Below are 22,415 nucleotides of genomic sequence, written 5' to 3'. Positions count from 1 at the left end.
TTGATGCAACAGCATTTTTTTTTCTATACAGTTCTTTCATTAAAAATCAATAGTTCCCACACCTGTAGGAAATGTACCACTGCATTTTCATATTTTTCCACCTAAAGAAATAAATACTTTAAATATCAGCGTAGCATTCTGCAAATAAATACTGAGAGACATCATAGGTGGCATGAAAGGGAAAAATGATTTTCAAAGACTTGCCTTTGAGGGAGCTTACCCTGCTTTAAAAGAGGTGGGGGTGAGAGGTGGGAGAAAGATGCTTGGCCTGTATTGTTTTTCCCTTAGATACACTGACATCAGAAGTCAGCATTTGATACGTTATCTTTCCTGTGTGCAAACCCGGTTTTGCAGCTATTTGAGAAAAAAGATAATGGAGCACTGTCTAAAAGTGTGATTTGTAAAGATGATTACTTTAGATAGTGGTTTTAGATATTTAGTGTGGGATTTATATTGCCAAATTCAAACCTAGATGTAGGTGTTAAGTCTGAGCTAATCATGTAAATCCTGTAGGCTCTTTCAACAGGCAGGAGATGGAGAGTGACTCATCCCCTGCTAACACGTTTTTAGCTTTCTCTGCTGTTTGCCGAGGGAGATTCTCTGGGTAAAGCAGATGCCTCTCTTTTAGAGGGTCAAAATGCCGGACTTCAGACTCCAGATTTAGTCCAAATGCATATATCTTGATACTGCAGAGCCTCCCCAGAATTTGTTATTTGCTATCGCTCTGATCTTATATTTAATCCTGGGCATTTCTCTGAAGTGTTGTCAATAAAAACACAAACAACAATAAATAAAGCACAATGTGTAGGAGAAAAGTCTCAGTGAAATGTTAGAGAGATTGAAATCATCCCTCTGTCCTTAAGCATATTTTGCCAAATTATAACCTCTAATCTATAGCATTACCGAGAATTCAGAAGAGACGTTGTCCTAAAGGTCATTTGTTGTGTGCCACAGCTTTCACGCACACAATTACTTGACCTTCACATGTATTAGTGATGAAACCCAGAACAGCTATGGGCAAAATGCTCAGTTTTGTGAGTTAGTGGGCTGATTGTGTGCTCCTCTGAGTTACTCTTCTTTTTCAACATAATTTGAATTATTATTGCTTTAGAAAGTTACAGAGCTTGGGGTTTTTGTGAAGAGTTTTCTTTTCATCTCTTCAAGGCTGGAAAAAAATGTTGAAATATTCATTGCTTACAGGCAGTTTCATTTCACCAGATGCTGCTCTGAGGATGCTTTCTGAATCTTTTGCTTTTGGAGGAATTGAAAATACTGAGATTTTTTACCTGTGGGTCCAAAGCAGCTGTTGAGTCTCACGTAATCTTAACAGATCTGCTTTGCCAGCAAGGTTACAAGTGTCACAGAGACAGCGTTTAATAAGTTTTTGCTTTAATTAGACTTTGTTTTGCCTCTGTGAACACATTTGTTCATGTTTTCTTCAACGTCCTAAAATCACCCAAGCATTGTAAATTCTATAATGAATCGGTATTTCTAGTGGTGCTACAAAATACTAGCTTCCTGTTGGCCAGCATGCAAAGCAGGTATTTGATTTCTGAGTTTATTTTGCTTTTTAATTTGCATGATATCTCTTCTTGTCTCAGAAGATCTTTCTCTCTCTTTTACAGGCTTATAGATTTTCTCAGCTTCCTGAGATGGTAATGGGATCTCCTCCTCCTCCTGTCCCTCCCAGAACCGGTCCTGTGGCTGTTGCCTCTCTCAGGAGGTATTTATCTTTTGGTTTATTTCAGGTGTGAACTCTAAAACCCACTGTTTTAGAAAGAACTGAGCCAAACCCTGAAGCGGCACTTAGGAGCCGTCTAGTTAAAGAAACACCCATGAAATGAGAAACATACTATTTTTATTTTCTCTTTAATGTCAAGAGGAAAGAAATAACAATGAATTTTCTCTTCTGCTAGCTAATCAGTTTCAACATAATTAGGAAAGCTCGGCTCTGATTTCTTTTAAAACACTCATTGCCTCAACTCACGCAATGCATAATGGCATATCATATAGCAAATGTAGGGTAGATAATTCACACTGTTACTCTCCCTACTTTTCTCTATTCTAAGGACTTGCAACATGATACAGATGAGTTATCAGAACCCTAGGTCCAGAGATTTTTGCCTAGCTTTCAGATATCTCACACCTGTGTTTCCAAAGCCAAATATTTGCAAAAACCTGATTGCCTTAGCTCAGTGTATACATTTTGGCATATCCTCACACTTAGGCACTCGATAAAGTGCATTTCAAGGAATTTTCGCACTTCTGTGGTGGATGAGCTCATTTAGCCTTCAGTATTGTGCTGTTGTGCACTGCCTGATGCCAACTGCAATTTGAAGGCACCACAGGCCTGCTGAGAATTGCTGTGGAGCACTGAGACCAAAGGAAACTTTTTTTCTGAGTGTCTGCTAATGATATTCTAATTGCATCCAAATATTCAGGATATGGATACAGTTTTCTGGCACACTCTTGTTTATCCATTACATTTTAGCTCTAAAGCAACTGGGACACATCTTTTCAGTGGATGTTAGTACTTCTCACATGCAGTTTGCACTACTTACCATAGTAGTCACCTGCTGTATGATACCTTGTCATATGCACTGTAGTAATATAACACTGTCTATGGTTGTCTATTGTGTTGATTAGCTACAGTAAAGCTTTTTCTTTGTTTGTGTTGCGTGTCACAGGCATTTGTTTGATGCAGTAAGCAAGGGCTCTATGCAACTGTGATAACACACTTGAGCAAAGTAGCGCCAGGTTAAGAAATTCTCAGACATTTTCTGAACTTATGCCAGAACATAATCAGATATCTTATCCCTAGCAGGCTTGTCATGCTGTGTCTGACAGGCATGTATGTATGGCTACAGGTCTCACCTATTAGTCAGGATGTCAAAAGTTTCTTTTTTTTTTTTCTCTCTTTTAATGCACAGGTCTACATCAGATATTGGCAGCAAAGTGAGAATACCTGAGTCCAGTGGGGTGGATCAGGCCCAGCATCATGATCAGGCATCTTTTGCACCTGGTTCAAGAGCTCCAATGTCTGTTGGCCCACTTGATCAATCAGCTTTTCACTCAGGTGAAAAAATAGACCTGCAGACCCAGCTTGCATCGTTGAGAACCACACAATTTGTTTTGCATACAAATGAGTATATGGGATATAGCAAATAGAGATGATTATTTGGAGAAAGGTGTTAGGTATTTTAGAAGGTACAACTGAAGGGGATATAGAAAAGATTATCCCTTTGTAAATGCAGAAGCAGCTACATTATAAATACTACCCATCTTGCAGAAGCACCAGGAAATGGTCATTTCTGAAGGTAAGACCCAGCAGTAATGTACCAGATAGTCTTTGTTCCAGTATGGCATTCTGCTGGCTCACTAATCAATTAAAGGTGTAGTAAAAAAGTTCATTTGTACCACAAAATCCAGTGGAAATTTTAGGGGGGATTTTCTAGCTGGTATAGAGGGTATTGGTTGGCAAGAGCAGAAGTTGCAGTATTTGACGGGGCTCAGCAGCAAGAGGCAGCTGTCTGGCAGACCCCTGAACACACCAGCAATCGTCATGTGTCTGAACCTTTACAGCTTTGCATGAAAAAAAGCTGTTGCCAGTAAATGTGGTGATCTAGGTTAAAATAAGGTGAGAACAGTAAGAAATGCAGCTGTTTTTCTGTTAAACATTGAGCTCGCTTCATTAAACTGAAAGAAGATAACTCTTGGCTGATACTGCTTGAAATCACTGGATTCTCTCCATTCAGTTAACCCTCAGTAGCAGTTTGCATCAGCTGCCTTTTCTCTTCCTCCTGAGATCAACTATAACATAGTGGTTGTATCCACGTTAGCAGTAGAGCAGACCAACAGGAGCAGCTCTGTAAAGCAAATCAGCTGATAAATGAGGGCCTGACATCCATGCTGTCTGCATTTCTGAATTTCTGCTTTTTCCATACACACACTTGGCACAGGTCTCAAGTGACCCATGGACTGAATGCTCATTAGAGCATTTGTTCCAGTTTGTTTTCATCTGAAAGAGGTCCAGTTTGTGTACTTTGAGAATGCTTCAGGGCTAACCAAAGCACAGAGACTGGGAACAGTTGGGAGATCACCTTCAAAAGCTGTAAGTAGTAGTGTTGTGTAGAAGAAGGCTTAATGACATTAAGCACAGCTTGGTTTGTAAGGAAGGGGAGGAAAAGCAAATGGACATAAAGAAAAGTGACTGATGTTTTTCAGCCTAACTGGGGGATGTCTTTTATGACTCCTTATTTCCTCCCGAGAAACTTAACCCCTCGCTGTGGTGACAGGAGTGGACTAGTGAGGAAGGGTAAATTGAGGAGATGTGCCCCCATCCATGCAAAGCAAAGGCAGCAGTGCTTTTGCCTGGTCAAAGGTTATATGTTAGCTAGTCTGCCCTCCTTTTTTGGAGATGATAGCTCCTGCTCAAGTGCAGAACTTGTATTGGGTCAAAGTCTCTCCATTGTAGAAGTCTTATGAGTTCCCGATACGAATTTGGTAAGAATTTTGGTTTTGAATTAATTGATTTAAGCAGAAGATTAATCTGATACTTTGTTTTGATGGTATCTGCATAACACTTGGCTGGGAAAATACTGGAAATAGCTTCTCACTGGCAAAATGTGTTTTCTTGATGAGCTATAGAAAAAGACTTGAAAGATTAAAAAAATTGTACATTGTCATTTCAGTTTGGTAATTGGCAGGTTTGTTAGACATTGCTCTGTTAATCTGCAAGAAGAATTTCTTTCTAATCTTTGTTAGAAGTAATAGAAAGTTATCTGCGTTGTATTCAACATTTTCTACTGAGAATAATACTGTGGATATGCAAATCGGTTGTCAATTAATTAAATACAGTAGATTTGAAGGATCCATTCTACTCTCACTTTTATCGCTGTACCTTCTGCAGTGTTAGTCTAAAAAGAGCAGATGCTCTCCCTTTCATTTTAAAGTAATTCAAACTGTAGAACATGCCACACTGCCAAGAACTCTTCCGTCATGACTGCAGTAACATGTTCTGTGTGATATACCTTTTTATAACTTCCAGTGATGCGGAGGTTTTACTGCTGTATGTAACAAATAAGTATACTGTGCTACCATGGAAGAGTGACTGCACTTCATAAGAGACAAAAAGACCTCTGTGTATGCTGTGGAGTTTGCCAGAATTATTCTGGGGGGTAGCTGGAGGAAACGTTCGTATGTGATAGATCCTATAAATGGCTGTAATGCAGGGAAAGATGAAGAGAGTTGTAAGAAACCTGCAACTATAGCAAGCAAGGATTTCTAATGTTCTGATTGGAAAATAATTTTTTATTGCTTCAGCAGATGAAAAAACATTGCTGCAGGTGTCGATTTGGCATGAAATGACCTAATGTTGCTCTCACGTAGCCCATCGACATCAGCTCTAAGATAATGATTTTGCAGTAAGAATTGGGATAACGTATTATCTCAGCTACTTGAGCGTTCACTTTGAATAGTAGTTCATTTTGCTGTGGTTAAATTAAAAGAGCTTTTTGGTGTAGAAGCTTTGTGTCATTTATAGGAGCAGCACTTTCTTCTCTGTACATGTCTGAAGAATACTTACTTCCAGCCTTGCTAACTGATTTAAAATAGCAATCCTTGTGCTGTCTATGACCTGGTAGGAACAAAGATTGCCCACACCTCTTTTCTTAGCCCACCTCCTTCTAAACTGAGGGAGTGGTGGAGTGGTTGGGATAGAGGTCTTGTGGGATACCCTGTGGCTACCTGCTGTTCAGGCGTACATTGTAGATCCCACTGGTCCAGAACAATTCCACTGTGACTACTTCTCTGAGGCAAAGTGACTCCAGCATCATCCTGACATGGTGCTTTTTCACCTACAACCTAATGTCAAAATGAAAGGTAGGACTTAGTCCCAAACAGTGGAAAACACTGTGTAAGTGTAAAGTGCAAGATAAATATTTTTAGTCCATTAGTTTTAGATGACATTTCACATTTTTTTTTTTTTAAGTCATTTTTGAAACAGATGCCATGGGGTTCTGCCCTGTGCTACAAAATATTTTTTTCTCCTCTTTACAAGCCCTGCTTGCATTCACAGCTGTTTGACTCAGGGCTGCATTGGGAGTTCACTGAGAACCTAGAGATCTCTGTTTTTGTGGAGCCTGCTTTGGGGATAAGCGTTCCTGCTCAAGTCGTTCCATCTCTGTGCATGTGCCCAAGCAGAGTTCCCAGCATCTGTCAGTGCAGGCAGCATAACCTGCACAGTGCTCAGGGGTGAGGATGTGCCATGGCTGTAAACTGAATCAGCCGGGAAGCAATGCTAATTTCTATTAATTATTCTCTGTATGCCCATGTCCTGCTATTTTTTCAACATCTCTTATGCAATAATGTCATATCTACCAAGGGCAATTAGTTGCAATATTTAAACGGTATGCAGCTGGAAGGAAGTGGAAATGTATTTTCTCTCCATTGACTGTAGAGCAGAGCCAATGCCCATCTATGCAACATTCCTCTACGCCCATTCCTAAATGAAAATGCTCAAGTTGTACTTTTATTGTGTTCTTGTGGGGCTTCTGCTCTGACATAAATTATTTTTGCTATATTCTGTGAATTTGTGTGAATTCTGTGAATTTGAAAAGTAAAATACATGCCCATGTATTATAACTGAGTGTTCAAAACATCCTGTCCGCATGCTTTGTTTGCTACATGATGAAGCTGGTGGAGAACTCTCTCCTCCAAGGATTTAGGAACGAGGTTTTTAGGGCTTTAGTGTAGCAGTGGTACAGATGCTGGTGTTTGTCTCCCTGTGTAAATAGACACTAGAGGAATGAAGTCTTACTGGACAAGCAAATCATACTTTAAACTTTGCAAATACTGTGGATAGTCTGAGTAACTGCAGAAAGAACCACATTGGCCTGTGAATCTCTATGAGGACTAAACCGTACCTGAAAGAGCAGATAGAGAACCATATCCAGAGACTTGGGAGAACCTTGTGTTAGGAAAGCTGTTTTCTCCCACCTAACCTTGAGTATGGTAATGGAATTCCAACAAAAGGCTTCCTGTACATCCCTGCACATATATCTTGATCAAGACATGGTAAAAACAGATCTCATGTCACCAGGTTTCCTTGGAAATACTTGTTTAAGTTGTAGCTGCATAATTCATGGCAGCCATAGGCTGTTCCTGGGAAATGAATTGAGCAGGCAGAGCCTTGGTATTTTTTGTGGAAGTATTGAAGTTTTATGATGGGGTTGTTGAGATTACAGCCTTTTAAATGTATCATTCACTCAGTTTTATAGGTTTTGTGTTTAGAGACATTAAGATAGTTTTACTGTGTAAACTGAATGCTCTGTAGCCTGCTGTTGAAAAGAAAGGTGTAGTACTTTGAAACCCATGTCAACAACAGCTTAAAAATTGAAAACGAGGAAACAAACGTAAGAGGAAAAAACACCTTTTTTTTTCAAAGTTTTCAAAGTTTTGGTGGAGATCAGCCATTACAAGGATTAAGTCCTAAGGAGTAAGTCCTCCTATCTTTATCTAAGGGCTGTGCACGATTATATAGACAACTACAAATCTCATCTTCTCCAGTCTTTCCCAGCATTATTGAGATATTCTAGTCAGATACTGGGAGCCTTACATCCAACCAAAGGTCAACAGAGACCACATTCTCACCAAAGAAAAAAAAAAAAGACATAATTACTTCATAAGTAATATCTCCTAATTTATAACTGAAAATACTGCCTATTCATTTTTATCTAATCTCTTTCTCTCTCTCTCTCTCTCTCTCTCTTTTTTTTTTTTTTTAATAGGAAATACAGTACCAGCAGTGTTTGCCATACCAGCAGCAAACCGACCTGGCTTCACAGGCTATTTTATCCCAACGCCACCCACCGCATATAGGAATCAAGCCTGGATGCCCTATGCTGGAGAGAATGAATTACCGGGACAGTGGGCAGACTCAGTAAGTATTCTTGTTTCTCTCACTACATAAATTTTCTGTGATTTGCACAAGAGAGGATTTAAGCGATACTTAAAGATCAGCAAAAGATCTGAGAAGGGTAATTCTTCCTGAATGGGAACGATCTCTAGCAGTGAAAATCTGTGAGAGAGTGTGGTGATATTTAGCTGTCCATCCCACAAACTGTAAGCATTGTTCACTGGGCTGGAGGCTGGCACCCGTTCAAATTTGGTGCGTCAGATACTCAAGACAGAGTTTAAAGATTTGGACAGGGAGCAGGTGATGCTGCCTCTCAAAGTGGCCTTCTGCTGTTTGGAAGCTGCGGAACACCTTTACATCCTGGAGGCTTCTCTTGAGATAGCCCAGCTCCTAGCTCCTAGGCCTGCCGCAACTCTGCTGCACAGCATTTTAAGTCCTCCTGAAGGGTCCGACAGACCTTAAACTAAATAAGTAATTGTACAATTCTACTCCGAAACAGATCTAATTTTTAGTCTGAAGTGTACCTACATTTCAAAGAAATAAAACTGAGATCCTAAAATGAATTGTGGTAGTTTATCGTGTTTGAAACAATGTCTAACATTTAGGGCTTTTTTTCGACACTTACCTTTAATGCTATTAAGGAAATAAATTTAATGGTTTAATGCTATTAAGGAAATAAAAGCAAAAGATTGATTTTGCTGCCTGAGCCCACATCTGGTGTTTATGCAACCAATTTAACCCAGTGAACTGGGAGATGGATTCTATTTCTTTGTGTAGATCATCAACAGAATATTTTAGTGAACTGCTCTCTAGTAGTTGCCTCTGAGCAACTAAGCAAGAGACAGTGAGGACATGTCCACATGTTCCTGGGGACAGTATTTGTTGCCAAATCTTTATTACTGCTTTTGATGTCTGAGAGGAAAAGAATTCAGTTTGGCTCTCAGATACAAGTCTGAATTTGTAGGCTGAACTGTCAGGAAAAAAGAAGTACGTTCATATGTAAGCTGAGCACATCTGCTGATGTGCCCCTGACACCTGGAGGCTTGTGAAGTCGTACAGATTCCCTTCCCAGAACAGAACTGCCATTTAAAACAAGTAAAACCTTCCATGGAAACCATGAAAAATTGTTATTTTTAAAATTTTTATTTGTAATCCTACGTACACTTTAAATTCAGGAGGACCATTGTATCTGAGCAATCATTTAGAACTTTTTCTTCAGAAAGAAAACAAAGCCAGGAACAGTATTTTATTTGACTTCTTTTCCCTTTTGCATCCCTACTTCTTGGCTGCATTAAATAAGAGTCAGGTATCACTTGTCAAAAGTGAAGACTAAAAACAAACCAGAAAAAAATGGAAATCAATGTACCAACCCCCAGTTCCTTCCTTTGGAAGGAGAAGAATGTAGCCCTTGTTTCCTTGTCTTTAGGGAAAAAGGTGAGAAAAGCAGTTAGTGCCAGTGGACTGTTCCTTTCTGCTGTGTACAGAAAGGGATAGAGAGGGAAGTGAGAAGCTGTCTGGAAAATAACTGACAATATAGAATTCAAAGGAAATGAATATTTCATTCAACTTCACTTATGTGTTACGGAGCTTTAAACCAGATCTTGTTGTTACACAGACTTTTTAGCCCTTCTGTGATTTAGCAGAAGAGAAAAAATGTAGAAACAAAACATTTCAGTTTCTTCAGTAGGAATAGAGACTTAAAAATGAGATACTTGTCATGCGTTTCCACTAACTGGACTGTAAATAAGACACCAGGTAGGCATATGAAATAGGAGATTTGGCAACAAAGAGTTGTCTTGGAAGCTTAATTTACTGTAACCTTTTCTCAATTAAAAGTTAAGTACTGACACAGTGAGCTGTGTGGGAGAAGAGAAATGCATTTATTTTCCAAATTGCTAGATGCTGCTCAGTGAAAGTAGGAACCTGGTGGCCTCTAGTGGTGTGTTCATGCTGTACTACTAAAATGTTTGTCTTTTGAATAATCTATTGTCAACATGATCAGTTTCATATTGCGCCTGTTTCCTATGCTTGTGTCATCACATCGTATTGAATGCGTATGACATTCTGTGCATCACTTGATGGATATCCAAGATCCTGCAGAGCATGCGTAAGTCCTAGTAGTCAGATTTCATAGGTTTTTAGATGCCTGAATTGTTGAGATTTTCAAAAGCACCCAGGGGATTGTAAAAGTCTCAAGGGACTAGACCCAAAATGGGATTTACGTAAAATTCCAAAGTTGTCATTCTGAAGTTCATGCTGTGGTCCCATAATCCCCACGAGGTATTTAAAATTGGCAGAGGATCACATCTTGCCGTTTGAGCCTGTTTGCAGACACTTGGAATTCTGAAATTCTGCTTCTCGCATATCCACCAAAGCCTAAGCCTTGGTGGGTCAGGTACCTTACACTTCAGCCTGACAGAAATCCAAAAGTTAGGTGAGACACCTGTCTGCCTGCCTGTATTATATATACCTATATAAGACTTTAGTGTATTTAGAAAGCTAAAAACATGTATTCTTCCCACTCCGAGCAATATAAATTACAAAGTTAACTTTTTAGTGTGCAAACATTGTGGAAGCTTATTGGTTACCTTACAGTAAGTGTAGTATTCTGAGCCATCCTGTTCATAAAAAACATAATTTGAATTTCCCTTTCTTTTTGTTGGAATGGATTATAATGACCAGTTGGTACTAGTGAGGTTTTCTCAAGGAGAAATTGTCTTGTCCTAGTAATGTGTTATGGGCTGCCTTTTGAAACAGCATAAAGACTTTGAAACTATTTTCTAGACTTTGCAAGACATAAATACTATTTTTATTCGTCATATAAAAAACAAAACAAAAACTTCTGAGAAGTTTAGTAAGAACGTAAAGACTAGTATCACAGTTCATGGATTTTTGACAGAAATTAATAGTCACAGCGACTAAGCAGCTGAAGTTAATTCTGCAAATCAGCAAAGTCTTCTGTCCTATGTTGTCAGCGTCCTGAAATATAGTAGTGGCTATTTGAAAGAAAAATACTTAGGAGAAATAGTAATCAAAGGATACACTTTCAGAAAAGCTGCCTCCTTAGTCTTTTTGCAGTCATGATAAATTTGTACATGCAATGTCCTAGTATACTGCAAAGTATTTTTGCTGCCACAGTTCAGAGAGTTGAGTTTATTGATGTACATTCGTAAATGGCAAATGCAAAGATATAAATTTGTCAACTGACACTTAGAAATGTGAAGCTTACATTCTTGTCATAGGTTCCTGTCTTTTGCATCTTACTCTGCCCCATGGAGGTTTGTGTTACCCTGACGGGTGGCACTAAGGATCAGTTGTTCTGTATAATTCTGTGTAATTACGATGCTCTACAGGTTCCACTGCCAGGCTACATTGAAGCTTACCCAAGGCCCCGCTACCAGCACAATTCTCCTTCACGACTGCCTCGCCAATACAGCCAGCCAGCGAGCATGCATCCCAGTCTGGAACAAGCTCCTTTGCCGTCTGCCACAGCTTCTCAGCAGAGCCTGTCAGAAAACGACCCGTCCGATGCTCCTCTCACCAACATTTCTACAGCTGCACTTGTAAAGGCAATAAGAGAAGAAGTTGCTAAACTGGCCAAGAAGCAAACAGATATGTTTGAGTTCCAGGTCTAATATCTTTTGTGCACAGTAGTTGTATCATATAATTTGGAATAGCCAAGAAAGTGATCCCTTTAATTTTCACTTACAAACTTGCTGTGAATTGTGCCAAAGTGATGGCATTTTTCTCCATATGAAAAGTCAACACTATGAAATCACTTAACGTAGAGCAACAGGACTCTGCAGATATGCAGTCTGCTTGCCAGCTAAAGAAATGCTGCCAGGTAACTGTTCCATACAGATAATATAGACCATATGCAATTGTTAGTCACTTAGCACTTGTACTATGACCCATTGTCACTAGAGATGCTGCTGAACATGTCTGTGACACAGCGTTTCATTTGCAGGCCCAAAGGTAGAGCTGCTGAAAATAACTTCTGCATGTCAAAACTTCATTTCTTTGGTTAAAGAAGAAAACACAGTAGAACACAGAAAGCTAAAGGCCGTGGTAGGTGTGGTGGTTGGTGGCCATGTTAATTCTTGCGGGACGTTGTACAAGGAATGTTGATTTCATCAACACGGACTCATTCAGTGTTTTCATTCTAGAGACTGTATTTAAACCAAAAGAATCTGAGATGAGTGATACATATAAATGTCCTGTAAATACCCCCAATTCTCCTCATCCTATTAACAGTGCAAACAAGTGAAAGAAGAGAAGACTGAAGGAGGTTAACGATATTTTGATAATTGGTGGCTACCTTGTCCATGAACGCCACTGATGAGTTATGGAGGAGAATTTTCAATGTGAGACAGCACAATGCATGAAGAGCTAACAAAGGAAATTGGTGCTAGAAGCTTGCAGGAGAAATAAAAAAAGGTTATTTGTGTTTGCTCTATATTCAGGCTTTTCACTCTCCATGGATGTGAAGCTGGTAAACCTGAGACCTTTGAGCAAGTATTTCCAACTTGGAATAATGAATACGCCTGCTTGTACAAGACAACCTCTGTTTAACACAGTACTTTTTTCTCTTTCTTAAACAACGATATCTACTGAAGTGCTACATGAAGCCACAGTGGATCTTGAAATGGAATGGTGAATACACACCTAGGAAGTTCTGAATGTAGAGGACCTGATTATATATTAACATGTAAATAAGTAAACGGTTAAATGGATTAATGAAAATACTAATGTGCTGTGAAAAAGAGAGCATTTCCAGAAGTGATGCTGACGTTATGTTGTTCAAGATAAAGGTCACTAATTGTTAAGCTGCATTATTGTATGAATCCAAACCCAAAAGAGAATCAAACCAGTTGAATGGGATGCTAGTTTGTCTTTTGCAGTTGTACAGAATAGTTGGAGATCATGAACAATTGTTTTCATTTCCTTTGGCAGTTAGCTTTGGGAACTGAAGTTGTTGCAAAACACATTGTGTTGGGCATGTTTGATGTCAACTGGAGTTAAAGGTAATGTCCTTCATTTCAGTAAGCTATCCTCAATTATGTATGCTATTTTGTCTGTTCATTTCCTTTTCTTGAGTTTCTTTGGTCTTTATTGGGGTGAGAAAGGGAACTTGGTTTAGCTTTTTGGCCATCAGTAAAATGAGAGGAGGAAAGAGGAGACTAGAATAGGGGAAAGAAGAATAAATTGATGAAGCACAAACTTTTAAAACAGAGCTATTTTTTCCCCAAATAATTATATCATAAACCCTGAGATTGTGATATGTAGTTATCCTAGAATATACAGATATCTTCTGCTCTGAGACCTTAGATATTGCAGAAGCTTTTGGAATGCTAACTGATCTTTAAACGAATGTGAAGTTTCATTTTTATTATTTAAAAATCAGATATAAATAAAATGTATTTTTGTAATCTTGATGTATATATGTGCTGTATATTTATATAAGTGACTAATCTGCAATAGTCAAAAAATTTCCATAAATCAAGTGAAAAGAAAAAAAAAAGAAAAAAAATAATTTTAATGATCAATATTAACATGCTGTGTCTGGAATACACAAATGGTGGCTTGGATACTAAACAACCAAAGAAACTCAATCTTTCATATATATATAAGTCTACTAAAGGCAGACTGCTGTCTAACCTGTCAGCTAACTAACACTGATCTTATCAGTGTAATACAATACATCCAAATGTCTTTTTGCGTTGAGTTAATAGCTGCCTAAAAATGTTGCATTTAAAAATCACAGCTTGAAAGATACCAGGCCAAACTCAGCGTGCCATAAAAATATAAGTTCTGTTTGGCTTCAGTGGGAACTCAACTCACTGAGAGCAAGGCTGAATCTCTATATTGGGTTTCATCCATACATGCAAGTTTCACTAGAATCATGTGAACAATATTGTGCTTATTTTTCAGTTGGTGTATTTAAATCTCTGTAACATAAGTGCAGACATAATTTAAGAGCAGCTTCATTTTATTTAGCCTAAGCTGTTTCATAACTGGCTTAAGCTAACTTGGTAAGTTAAATCTTCATTTAGTCAGCTGCCTTTTGCATCAGCTTTATTAACTTACTTTTTGAATGATTCTTGTAGTTATTCCAGTGAAATTTTGTATGTAGATAGGGCCTTCTATGCAATGGGAGTGAAATGCCCTCTGAAATAAATTTATGTATTTTAGACACAAGTTTTGCAGGGTTGTCCTAAAGCTGCAAGTGCGGAAGCAGCAGCAGTCATGCAGACAGGAGTGCTGAAGCAATATATCTGGGAAAGGTCATGTTATGACGTATTCCCAAAAGAGTCACAGGTGGTAGGATGTATCAGATTTAAACAGCATCTTTGGGACACTCAGCTCTGCTTGTAAATCTGTTCCCATTCTTAAACTGAAGTGATTTAACTGTTTTATCAAAAAATGTGTGAGGGTGAAGCCAAGCATGTATCTTGCCATACTGAAAATTTAAAAAGTTTGAAAATTACATATATGGTATAGGGTTGGGATACCTGCATGCAAACAAAATGAACAAAATAGGAAAACAAAACAAACAAACAAGAACAACAAAACAAACGAACCATACAAATTGCCTTCTAGAAGGACAAACCATTTCAGTAAAGTTAAACAAAGTACTCTTCATACAACAGAGGAAGACCTGTTAGACTTTAAAACTTAATTTTGTTTGATATTGTATTGATGTTGTGCAGTCTACTGAATATTCCCTGAATCATCACTCTGAAACCATTGTGGTACACTTTATTCACAAAGGTATTTTACATTCTTCATTCATAATGGTTTTTTATCTTGTTGGTAATGTTTCTGTATTTTTTTTAAGTACAAAGTAAGATTATATCTAGACAGTAAGGACATTCCTGGGAAAGAAAAATCCATGCTGTAATATTTATATTGTCTGAGCACAAAGCAATGAAAAAGTGAAAATATAGTGTACAAATAATTTGTAAAATAATAAACATTTTGTATGGCTACAATTACAGTATAGTTTTTCAATATTGATTTCAAAGCAGAAAGTGTACCTGTTTAAAGTTATGACATCATCAGAATGTATTGATGTCACTTACTCCAATAACTACTTAAGGCTTTTCTAGTAAATGCCCCAATTTTCTTTAAATTGTTGCTAATGTTAGGATGAAAAAAACTCTTTTCTGTATACAGAAATGTTGATTTTCTGACTGATACTTGTCTTCAGATTTGTAAATCATTAATAGAAACATGGACAAATGAAACACATGTAAAATTACTTCTTGGTAGGTGTGTAATGACCATTCTCAGTAGGTATACATAGTGAGTGTGATGTTTTATTAACATTACTAAAAGAGTAACTTTAAGAGGATAAGAGGGCATTCTTTGACAGTCATTTCTGGAGAAAAATATATCTGGAATTGTGAGGAGCTGTAACGCTGTAGAAATACGATTCTTATTTTTTTAATCTAATAATATTCTAGATAGAACTTGATAGAAATGCATGTAAATCCTATATAGAAATGGGAAAATTATCATAAGTAATGATCATTTCTTTTTCAGACTAACTTTGAAAAGGGGAGTACATGGAGAACAGAAAATGTAAGATAAAACTATGAAGCAGGTAGAGAGCAACATTGGATTCTGTGGCAGAACTGACGTGAGGCCTCTGTCTTGTTTAAGGGGTGATATATACAAAACTAACTGCAATTTTTGGGAACATTTCAAGATGTCTGTAAAGAATGAATTAAACTTTAATGTATTTTTTCAGTCCTGCATTGTAAATATAAGAGCTAAATGCCTGCTTCTAAAAGTCTGAGGGAACTTGAAAGCAATGATAGTTTTCTGAGCTAGCATGAGAAGCTGCTTTGTTTTGCTGACCTCGCACTACCTGTCCATGTGTGAGCAGCTCCAAGTACGGTGTCCAAGGTTTCTGTAAATCAGTGACGGTCTTGACCTTATATTTCTTGTACATAAAAAATCTCAGCAGCTTGCTGTACTTTGTTGACATGCAATTGGGTAGGAAGAGAACAAGTGTGAGATAGTATGAGGGACGTTAACGGGTCAGAAGTACCCTAACAGTCTGGAAGCCATGCATCTTCTGATGCTTGCTACGTTATACCTACTAGAAAATGGTAGTTTAAAGCAGCTGTCCTTGGAAAGGTGCGTTGCTTTCACTGTTAATGACGGATATGTATTAATTAACACTCGGTCCAAATACAAGAATGTATCAATTAATGCTTCCACTCCATTGTGCAAGCCATGTGCATACTCTGTGTAGCTCCACATGAGAAAGTGGCAAAATGAGCATGAGAGTTTTCCACAGTCACTTAGAGTAATCTCAAGTTGTATGTCATTTTATATATATTTTACCATTTGGAAAAAAAATGTTCAGACACTATGCTAGTATATTAATACTATTAGCCTTTTTTCTTTTTTTAATGGGCTTTGTGAAAAAGAGGAAAGTTTGGTCTGCTAAGATAGGACTGCTTACTTGTCACTGCTACCGCCTTCTCAGTGTGCTATCATATCTGATGGATCAGACCTTTCCTCTCCCCACTTAACTCTACTTCTACAAGGGTACAAATACATGGGTTTTTTTTTGAGTAAGTCATGTATAATTTTGAAAAGAAGTATATGGGGGTAAATAACATCTCTGTGATCTCTCCAGATACATTACTGGTCTGCTGAGCAATTTTTTCAACACAGTGTGCATTGAAAGAGAAATGAATCAGCTCAAGCCTGTTTACTATAAAGTTATTTATACATATACTGTAGATTTTGTAACAGGTCTATGTAGAATCAGTATGGCAAATGGTTACTTAAACTTTCTATGCTAGACTTTCTTTTCATGGTTTAATGTTTTGAACATAACTCCAGGACTGTGTAAGATTGTGTTGCTTATCAAAACACTTTGAAGTGTAGGCATGCAAAATGAGGATGAGTACTCATTGAGAATGCATTTATGAACTGTTGCCTTTCTCTTGTAAATAAATAATGTAAAAATTTACTTGTGGAAATGATATTTATATAGGTCAGTAAATGAATTGGATACTGACTTGATCTATAATGAAATTTTCAAGATGGCTAAGACATAAAGGCCTGCCTGGTTAATACTGCAGTATCTTTATTGAGAATAATTGTATTGCATACCAATTGTTACTGCATCAAAAGTATTGGTCTTATCCTGCATGCTTGGTCAAAAATGTTTGGCAGTACCCAGTGAATGAAAAGCAATCAGAAAACTGCACACCTTGGGATCCCTGTTATCCAGGAAACATTTTGTCGAGACTGTATATAAGACATGGGAGATGGAACAAGGATTTCAGTGGGGCTCTGAGGCAGATAAACTACAATGTGCAATACGTTTGCCCTTAACACAGATATAAAAACTACATTTTTTTGAAAACTAATTCTTAGATCCATGTTTGTGCCCACCCATTTCAGGTTCCTTAAGCTGTACAGAGGCAATAATGCAGGGTTTTTCTGTTACGAAGCTCATGAAAGATAAGAAATGGGTTTTAAATAGTTAGGTGGTTAAATGCCTAGCAGATGTGTTGACAATAATTACAAATGCCATGAAGAGATGCTTCAGTAATTTATTTTTTTTTGCATTTGATAAAAATAATTGTTTTAAGAAGTGCCTGACTTTTCATAAATTTCTGAGTTCATTAATAGTAATTGTCAAGGAGTAGCATATTTTATTCTAATAATTTTGTAACATACTAAATACACACATTCTAGGGCAATAATAGGTCCGAAGGATTGTAAATGATACAGAAAGTTGATTCCACTAAGTACAGTATTTTGTGAGGAGGTGATTTTTTTCTTACAAAGTATGTCCCTCTGCTGCAGCTCAGTGCATTTCTATGCTTTGTAAACCAATGTTGAAACACTGTAACACATTGGCGTTAGTTAAAATCAAGTATATCTGGCAAGGAGCACTGATTTTTTGCAAGCTCCAGTGGGACTTGGTAAAGAGTGCTTGTGTACGTGATTAACTTCTTAAACTATTAAAACAGAAATTTGTGTGTCCTTAACTCTGGATTTTTACAAGGAATCAGTGGCTGCATCATCAGCAAACTTCACCGACATATATGCTGAGATGTGATGCAACAGAATACAGGAGTCTACACCAGGCATTTACCAGTATTTTAAAAAGTGAGTGACTGTAGTAGAAGAATAGGTGCTAAACCTTCTATTTCAGCAGTGCATGGACACCAGCTATTTAGGGGCTGATAACTATGTCAGAAGAGTCCGAAATTAACTGCTTGGAATCGATTGTAGGTATTTTGTTAGCTTTTGATTTCTTTGCTTGTTAAAACAGTACAAAAATAACAATATTAAGAGCATATTCTAATTCAGAGTTATAAACATGGGAGATCTGAATGCAAGGAAAATTCAGGTTTGTTGTTTGTCCTTGCCTTTATCTCCTACTTCCAACGCTGCAAGCAGAAAAAAGAAAACACTTCACCCTCCTCTAAATTAATTTCAATATTACTTACTATTATGGAGGGACTGACAAGGCTTTTTACATTTCATATGTGTATTGGGTTCTTCAAACTGTATTCAAGGTCATATTGGATAGAGAAAATGACAGTGAAGCCAAATATTATGGAAAATAAAACAGAGCCCATCTTACTTGGAGGTTGGTTTAGGATTGAGCAGCCCAGCAGTAAGAGCTCAGGCCCAGTGAAGGGGCTGTTCTGGGGAGTACTTTAGGTCTGGTTAGGAAGGAAATGTGCACAGCACAGATATTCCTGCCTTATTGGACTTTTCATTTTCATTTGAACAACTTTCTTTTGTGGCAGCTGTGCGTTTTGAATGTAACTTTTGCACTAGTGTACTCAAACAGCTGCTCTCTTTAGCTCACTGATGTACTGCAGGTGTGACAGAGGTAGTGACTAACATACGTGATGTAATTTTTAATTAGCTATGGCACTGTGTGGCTTTGGACCATATTCTACTGCGTGATACTGACAAAGTCATGTTAGTATTAAGGTGGCATGAATATTGATAATGTGTTCCAATGAAGTTACAGACAAAATACATGCTTGTTTCAAGGATAGTAGGATTGTTCCAGTATTCTCTCAGTGACTCAGCTATCATAAGCATCTTATAATCATGCAAAGACAGAAAGAATGATAGCTGGTTATAGGTAGTTTAATCTTGCTGTGCCTCAGCATCGCTGTCTGTAAAGCAGGGTGAAGAGAATGGCCCTCCTCACTCTGCTGGGAGGGCTTCAACTAACTGATAATATTAGGAACTGTGAAACCCTGGAGTGGAAGCTGATACTTCAGTATAAAGCATTATTTATTATTTCATGGAGCTTGGTAATTGTTCAGGACTATAAATTACCCAGTCCTCTGGTAACATTGAAATATAGATTAATTTACAAGGGAATAAACCCCTCCTAATACTATTTCAGTATGGTCTAGGAATACTTTCTAATAACAGCTTCTACACTTTTTTTCCCCCTTTTTTTTTTATTTACAGAGATGCTATATCAAGTATATAAATTGTGTCACTTCTTATATAACACATCTCACTTTTTGATGACATTCACTTCTCTTGCATCTTTGAATTATGGAAAGGAAAAGTTCTGCGTAATTACAAATACCCACATTATCTTCATTGTTTACAGTTTGATTCAACTAAACTGTAATGGCTCTGTCTGTGAAAATCGCTCAAATTTCTAAGTGTGTTTCAGCTGTAAATGGCTAAATTAGTTTTGTTAAGCCAGTTAGAGCTGCAAATTTGTGAGTAATTTGTAAAGCTAAGTCTAGGGACTAAATTGAAAGAGGAAGAGAATAACCTATTAAGATTTTATCCTATGCAATTGGAAAGGAAACCTCTAAGAGCTGGTTCCATTTGCAATTACAAACATTGCCCATACCAGTGGTTGAATTTTACTTATCACTAAAAAAACATTTAAGATGTTCTGGGTCATTACAAAATGGCTGTGTTTTTACTTTGAACTGTAGGGTGATTCTAGAAATGAAGCTTACAAGTACACAGTGTAGTTTTTTTTTTGTGTTAGTTGCTGTAGCTTAGTTGAAGTTGTACGTGTTCTTTCTTGGCAATTTTGCACATTAAATAAAATATGTCTTAAAATCTATGTTGCTACTTATTGATTGTTTTTGCTGTGTTCCTTTCTGTAGATCAGAATGCTGCTTTTAAGCGTGAGCATGCCTTTCGTTTGGAGCAGCCAGGCTTCTGGGCTGTATAGGGGACGTGCTTCTCATGCTCTCAAGAAAGAACCTGGCAAAGGATAGGGAAGAAGTTTAAAGAACTCCACGAGATAAAACGGTGTATTTCAGCAGTGGTGCTCCTCTGAAGAGAGGCATTTGCCTGCCTTACAGAGGTGAGCAAGAGAGTAATCAGCAAAGCATGAGGATTTTGAGGGCATCTTGTGATCCCGTGTTTCCTTTGTGAATTTTTGTTCCTACCTTCATTTCGTTTGTGCCCTCCCCTATTATTCAGTTTCTATTCTTTTTGTTAGTATTTAATCAGGCCTAAGTTTCCTGCTGTCAGCCTGATGTGGAATGAAAAGAAAATGGAAAATGCAGGTATGTGTTTTTGACAGTACTGCTTTTGTGTAATTTGCAATTCAAGTCATTTGGAATAAATAGTTCATGTTACTACAAGGAATAAATCTTCCCCTTCCTCCCTCTTTTTGTAGTTTCACGGAAAAAAGAGGCAGGAAAGGATCTTCTCAAAATAGAAGATAAATGAAATTCCTAGTGTACATATCACTGCTAAGTTTCAGGACAGATACTGTTACATATGTATATATTAAGTTGTCAATGAGAGTGCTTAAATTGGCTCAAGGGGTTGTTCTGGCTTTTCTCAAGATACACCAAAATTTCAGCCGATTTTGCAAATATATGTTAAACAACTGACTAAGAATGTTAATAATTTTATATTTCCTTAGAAAGACCAAGTGCTCCACTTATCAACTGCTAGAAACCCTTCCTGGTTAGCACCTTTAACTAACTTGCATTCAGTACCTAGATGTTAGTAAACTTGAGAAAACCAACTACCCAAGCAAACAAAAGGAGCCAGGATTTCTAGAGTTAATTGCTACTCTTGATTACAATGCTTTATACATAGATACTAGCCCTGAATTTTCAGGACAGGCGAATCTATCATGCAGCATTCACTACTGAAAACAAAAGTCATCTTATGATAGTTTAGTGCTTTTGGATTTCCTCTGCAATCTGTCCCAGAACTTATTAAGGCAGCTTTGCTTCAAGATTAATTTACATCCTAATGATCCATTGTAGTAATGCAGAGTATCCATTTGGAGAATTAACATAGCAAACTCTAAAATAAAGAAGCAGCCTGCAATTTGATGGGCCCAACTGTTTGGTATAGAACACTTTAAAATAAAGCTTAAATGCGTTCTTCCTTTCCAATGGCTTTTTATCTAATGTTTCCTATCATAAAACAGCCAAAGCCATTTCAGGTTTCCAAGTGAAAAACCTGAGAGTGCTCCATGGGAAAGCACACAAGTATCACTGCAGCTGTAGATGCTGTGCTGTCAGCGAGACAGCTGTCGTTGCTCAGCCCTCAGGTTGGCTGAGAATATGCTTCCTGAGAAGCTTTCTTTGTTAAGAACTGGAAATGAAACAGAGCAACCTACTGATGTTTTGAAATCTTTGCCCAGGAATCCAGATCATAGCCAAATGTTTCTTTCTTGAATGCAATAGGGATAGATATGTTGAGTCACAGGGCAGCTATATAAAAGAGATCTGAGCTGTGTCAATATATAAATGTCAGGCTTAACCTTCCCTTAACAGTCTATGAGAACAGAAGCAACTGAAAAACAGATGGCACATGCTTTGTGAATAAAGGTATGCAGTAAGAATGCTCATTGTATTTCAGTTAATACATGTTTATTTTTATAAAGGAAACGATAAACAAATCAGTTTTCAGATGTGCTGATTTGAAAGGAAAAAAAACAACATGCCTACAAAGATGAGAGCAAATTACTGGATGTAACAAGGTCAGGTGGAAACAGAGAAGAGAAAAGTAAATAAAATGTTTATGGCCAAGTAACAATCAATACATGCTTCATTATGTGTAACCGGTTGTTTGCTTGGGCTATTAATACAACCTTATTATTCTCTCTAAGTTCATGCACATGAATGCGTTAAATATTTCCAACTGAAATTACAGTGATTAATTTCTGGCAGAAACACTTCATGGAATTTTCTGTGTTTCTCTAAGTTATTTTTGTAAGTGCTGCTTCACAGAGAAAAGGCCAAATTGGCTTTCTAGTGAAGCCATCATCCTTCAAAGACCTTCTTTGAACACTCAGATGCTTCACTAAAAGGACTTTGACCAAAGCACCCTGATAGCACAATGCTGTGGCTGAAGCTGGCCAAGGTAAACCCTTCTGCCTTGTTTTGGCACACAAAACTAACGATTTTCAGTAGATAGATGTCCCCAGGTAATTTTAACAGAGATTACATATTAACTGATGTTATTCCTTGAGTTATCCCCAAGTAATTAA

The 22,415-nt window shown here is 37.6% G+C and overlaps 1 protein-coding gene across 13 annotated transcripts in view; it reads left to right on the top strand.

Annotated features, from left to right (window-relative positions):
- Nucleotides 1-22,415, top strand: part of KIAA1549L (KIAA1549 like) — a 145,703-nt gene that overhangs the window by 108,807 nt on the left and 14,481 nt on the right. For 8 of the 13 annotated variants that reach the window (XM_080592247.1, XM_080592246.1, XM_080592248.1 and 5 more), the window contains 4 exons: nt 1,626-1,723; nt 2,931-3,076; nt 7,788-7,939; nt 11,269-16,907. In XM_080592247.1, the coding sequence (XP_080448373.1) occupies nt 1,626-1,723; nt 2,931-3,076; nt 7,788-7,939; nt 11,269-11,550 (678 nt within the window). In that variant the 3' untranslated portion in view covers nt 11,551-16,907. Of the gene's footprint in view, nt 1-1,625; nt 1,724-2,930; nt 3,077-7,787; nt 7,940-11,268; nt 16,908-20,058; nt 20,467-21,699; nt 21,754-22,415 lie in introns of those variants that run through there. The other 5 variants (XR_013951356.1, XR_013951357.1, XR_013951358.1 and 2 more) reach the window with 3 other exon arrangements.

Source organism: Anser brachyrhynchus (assembly GCF_964034855.1).
Source record: "Anser brachyrhynchus genome assembly, chromosome: 5".
NCBI classification, from domain to species: Eukaryota; Metazoa; Chordata; class Aves; order Anseriformes; family Anatidae; genus Anser; species Anser brachyrhynchus.
This window is presented reverse-complemented; position numbering and strand designations above follow the sequence as displayed.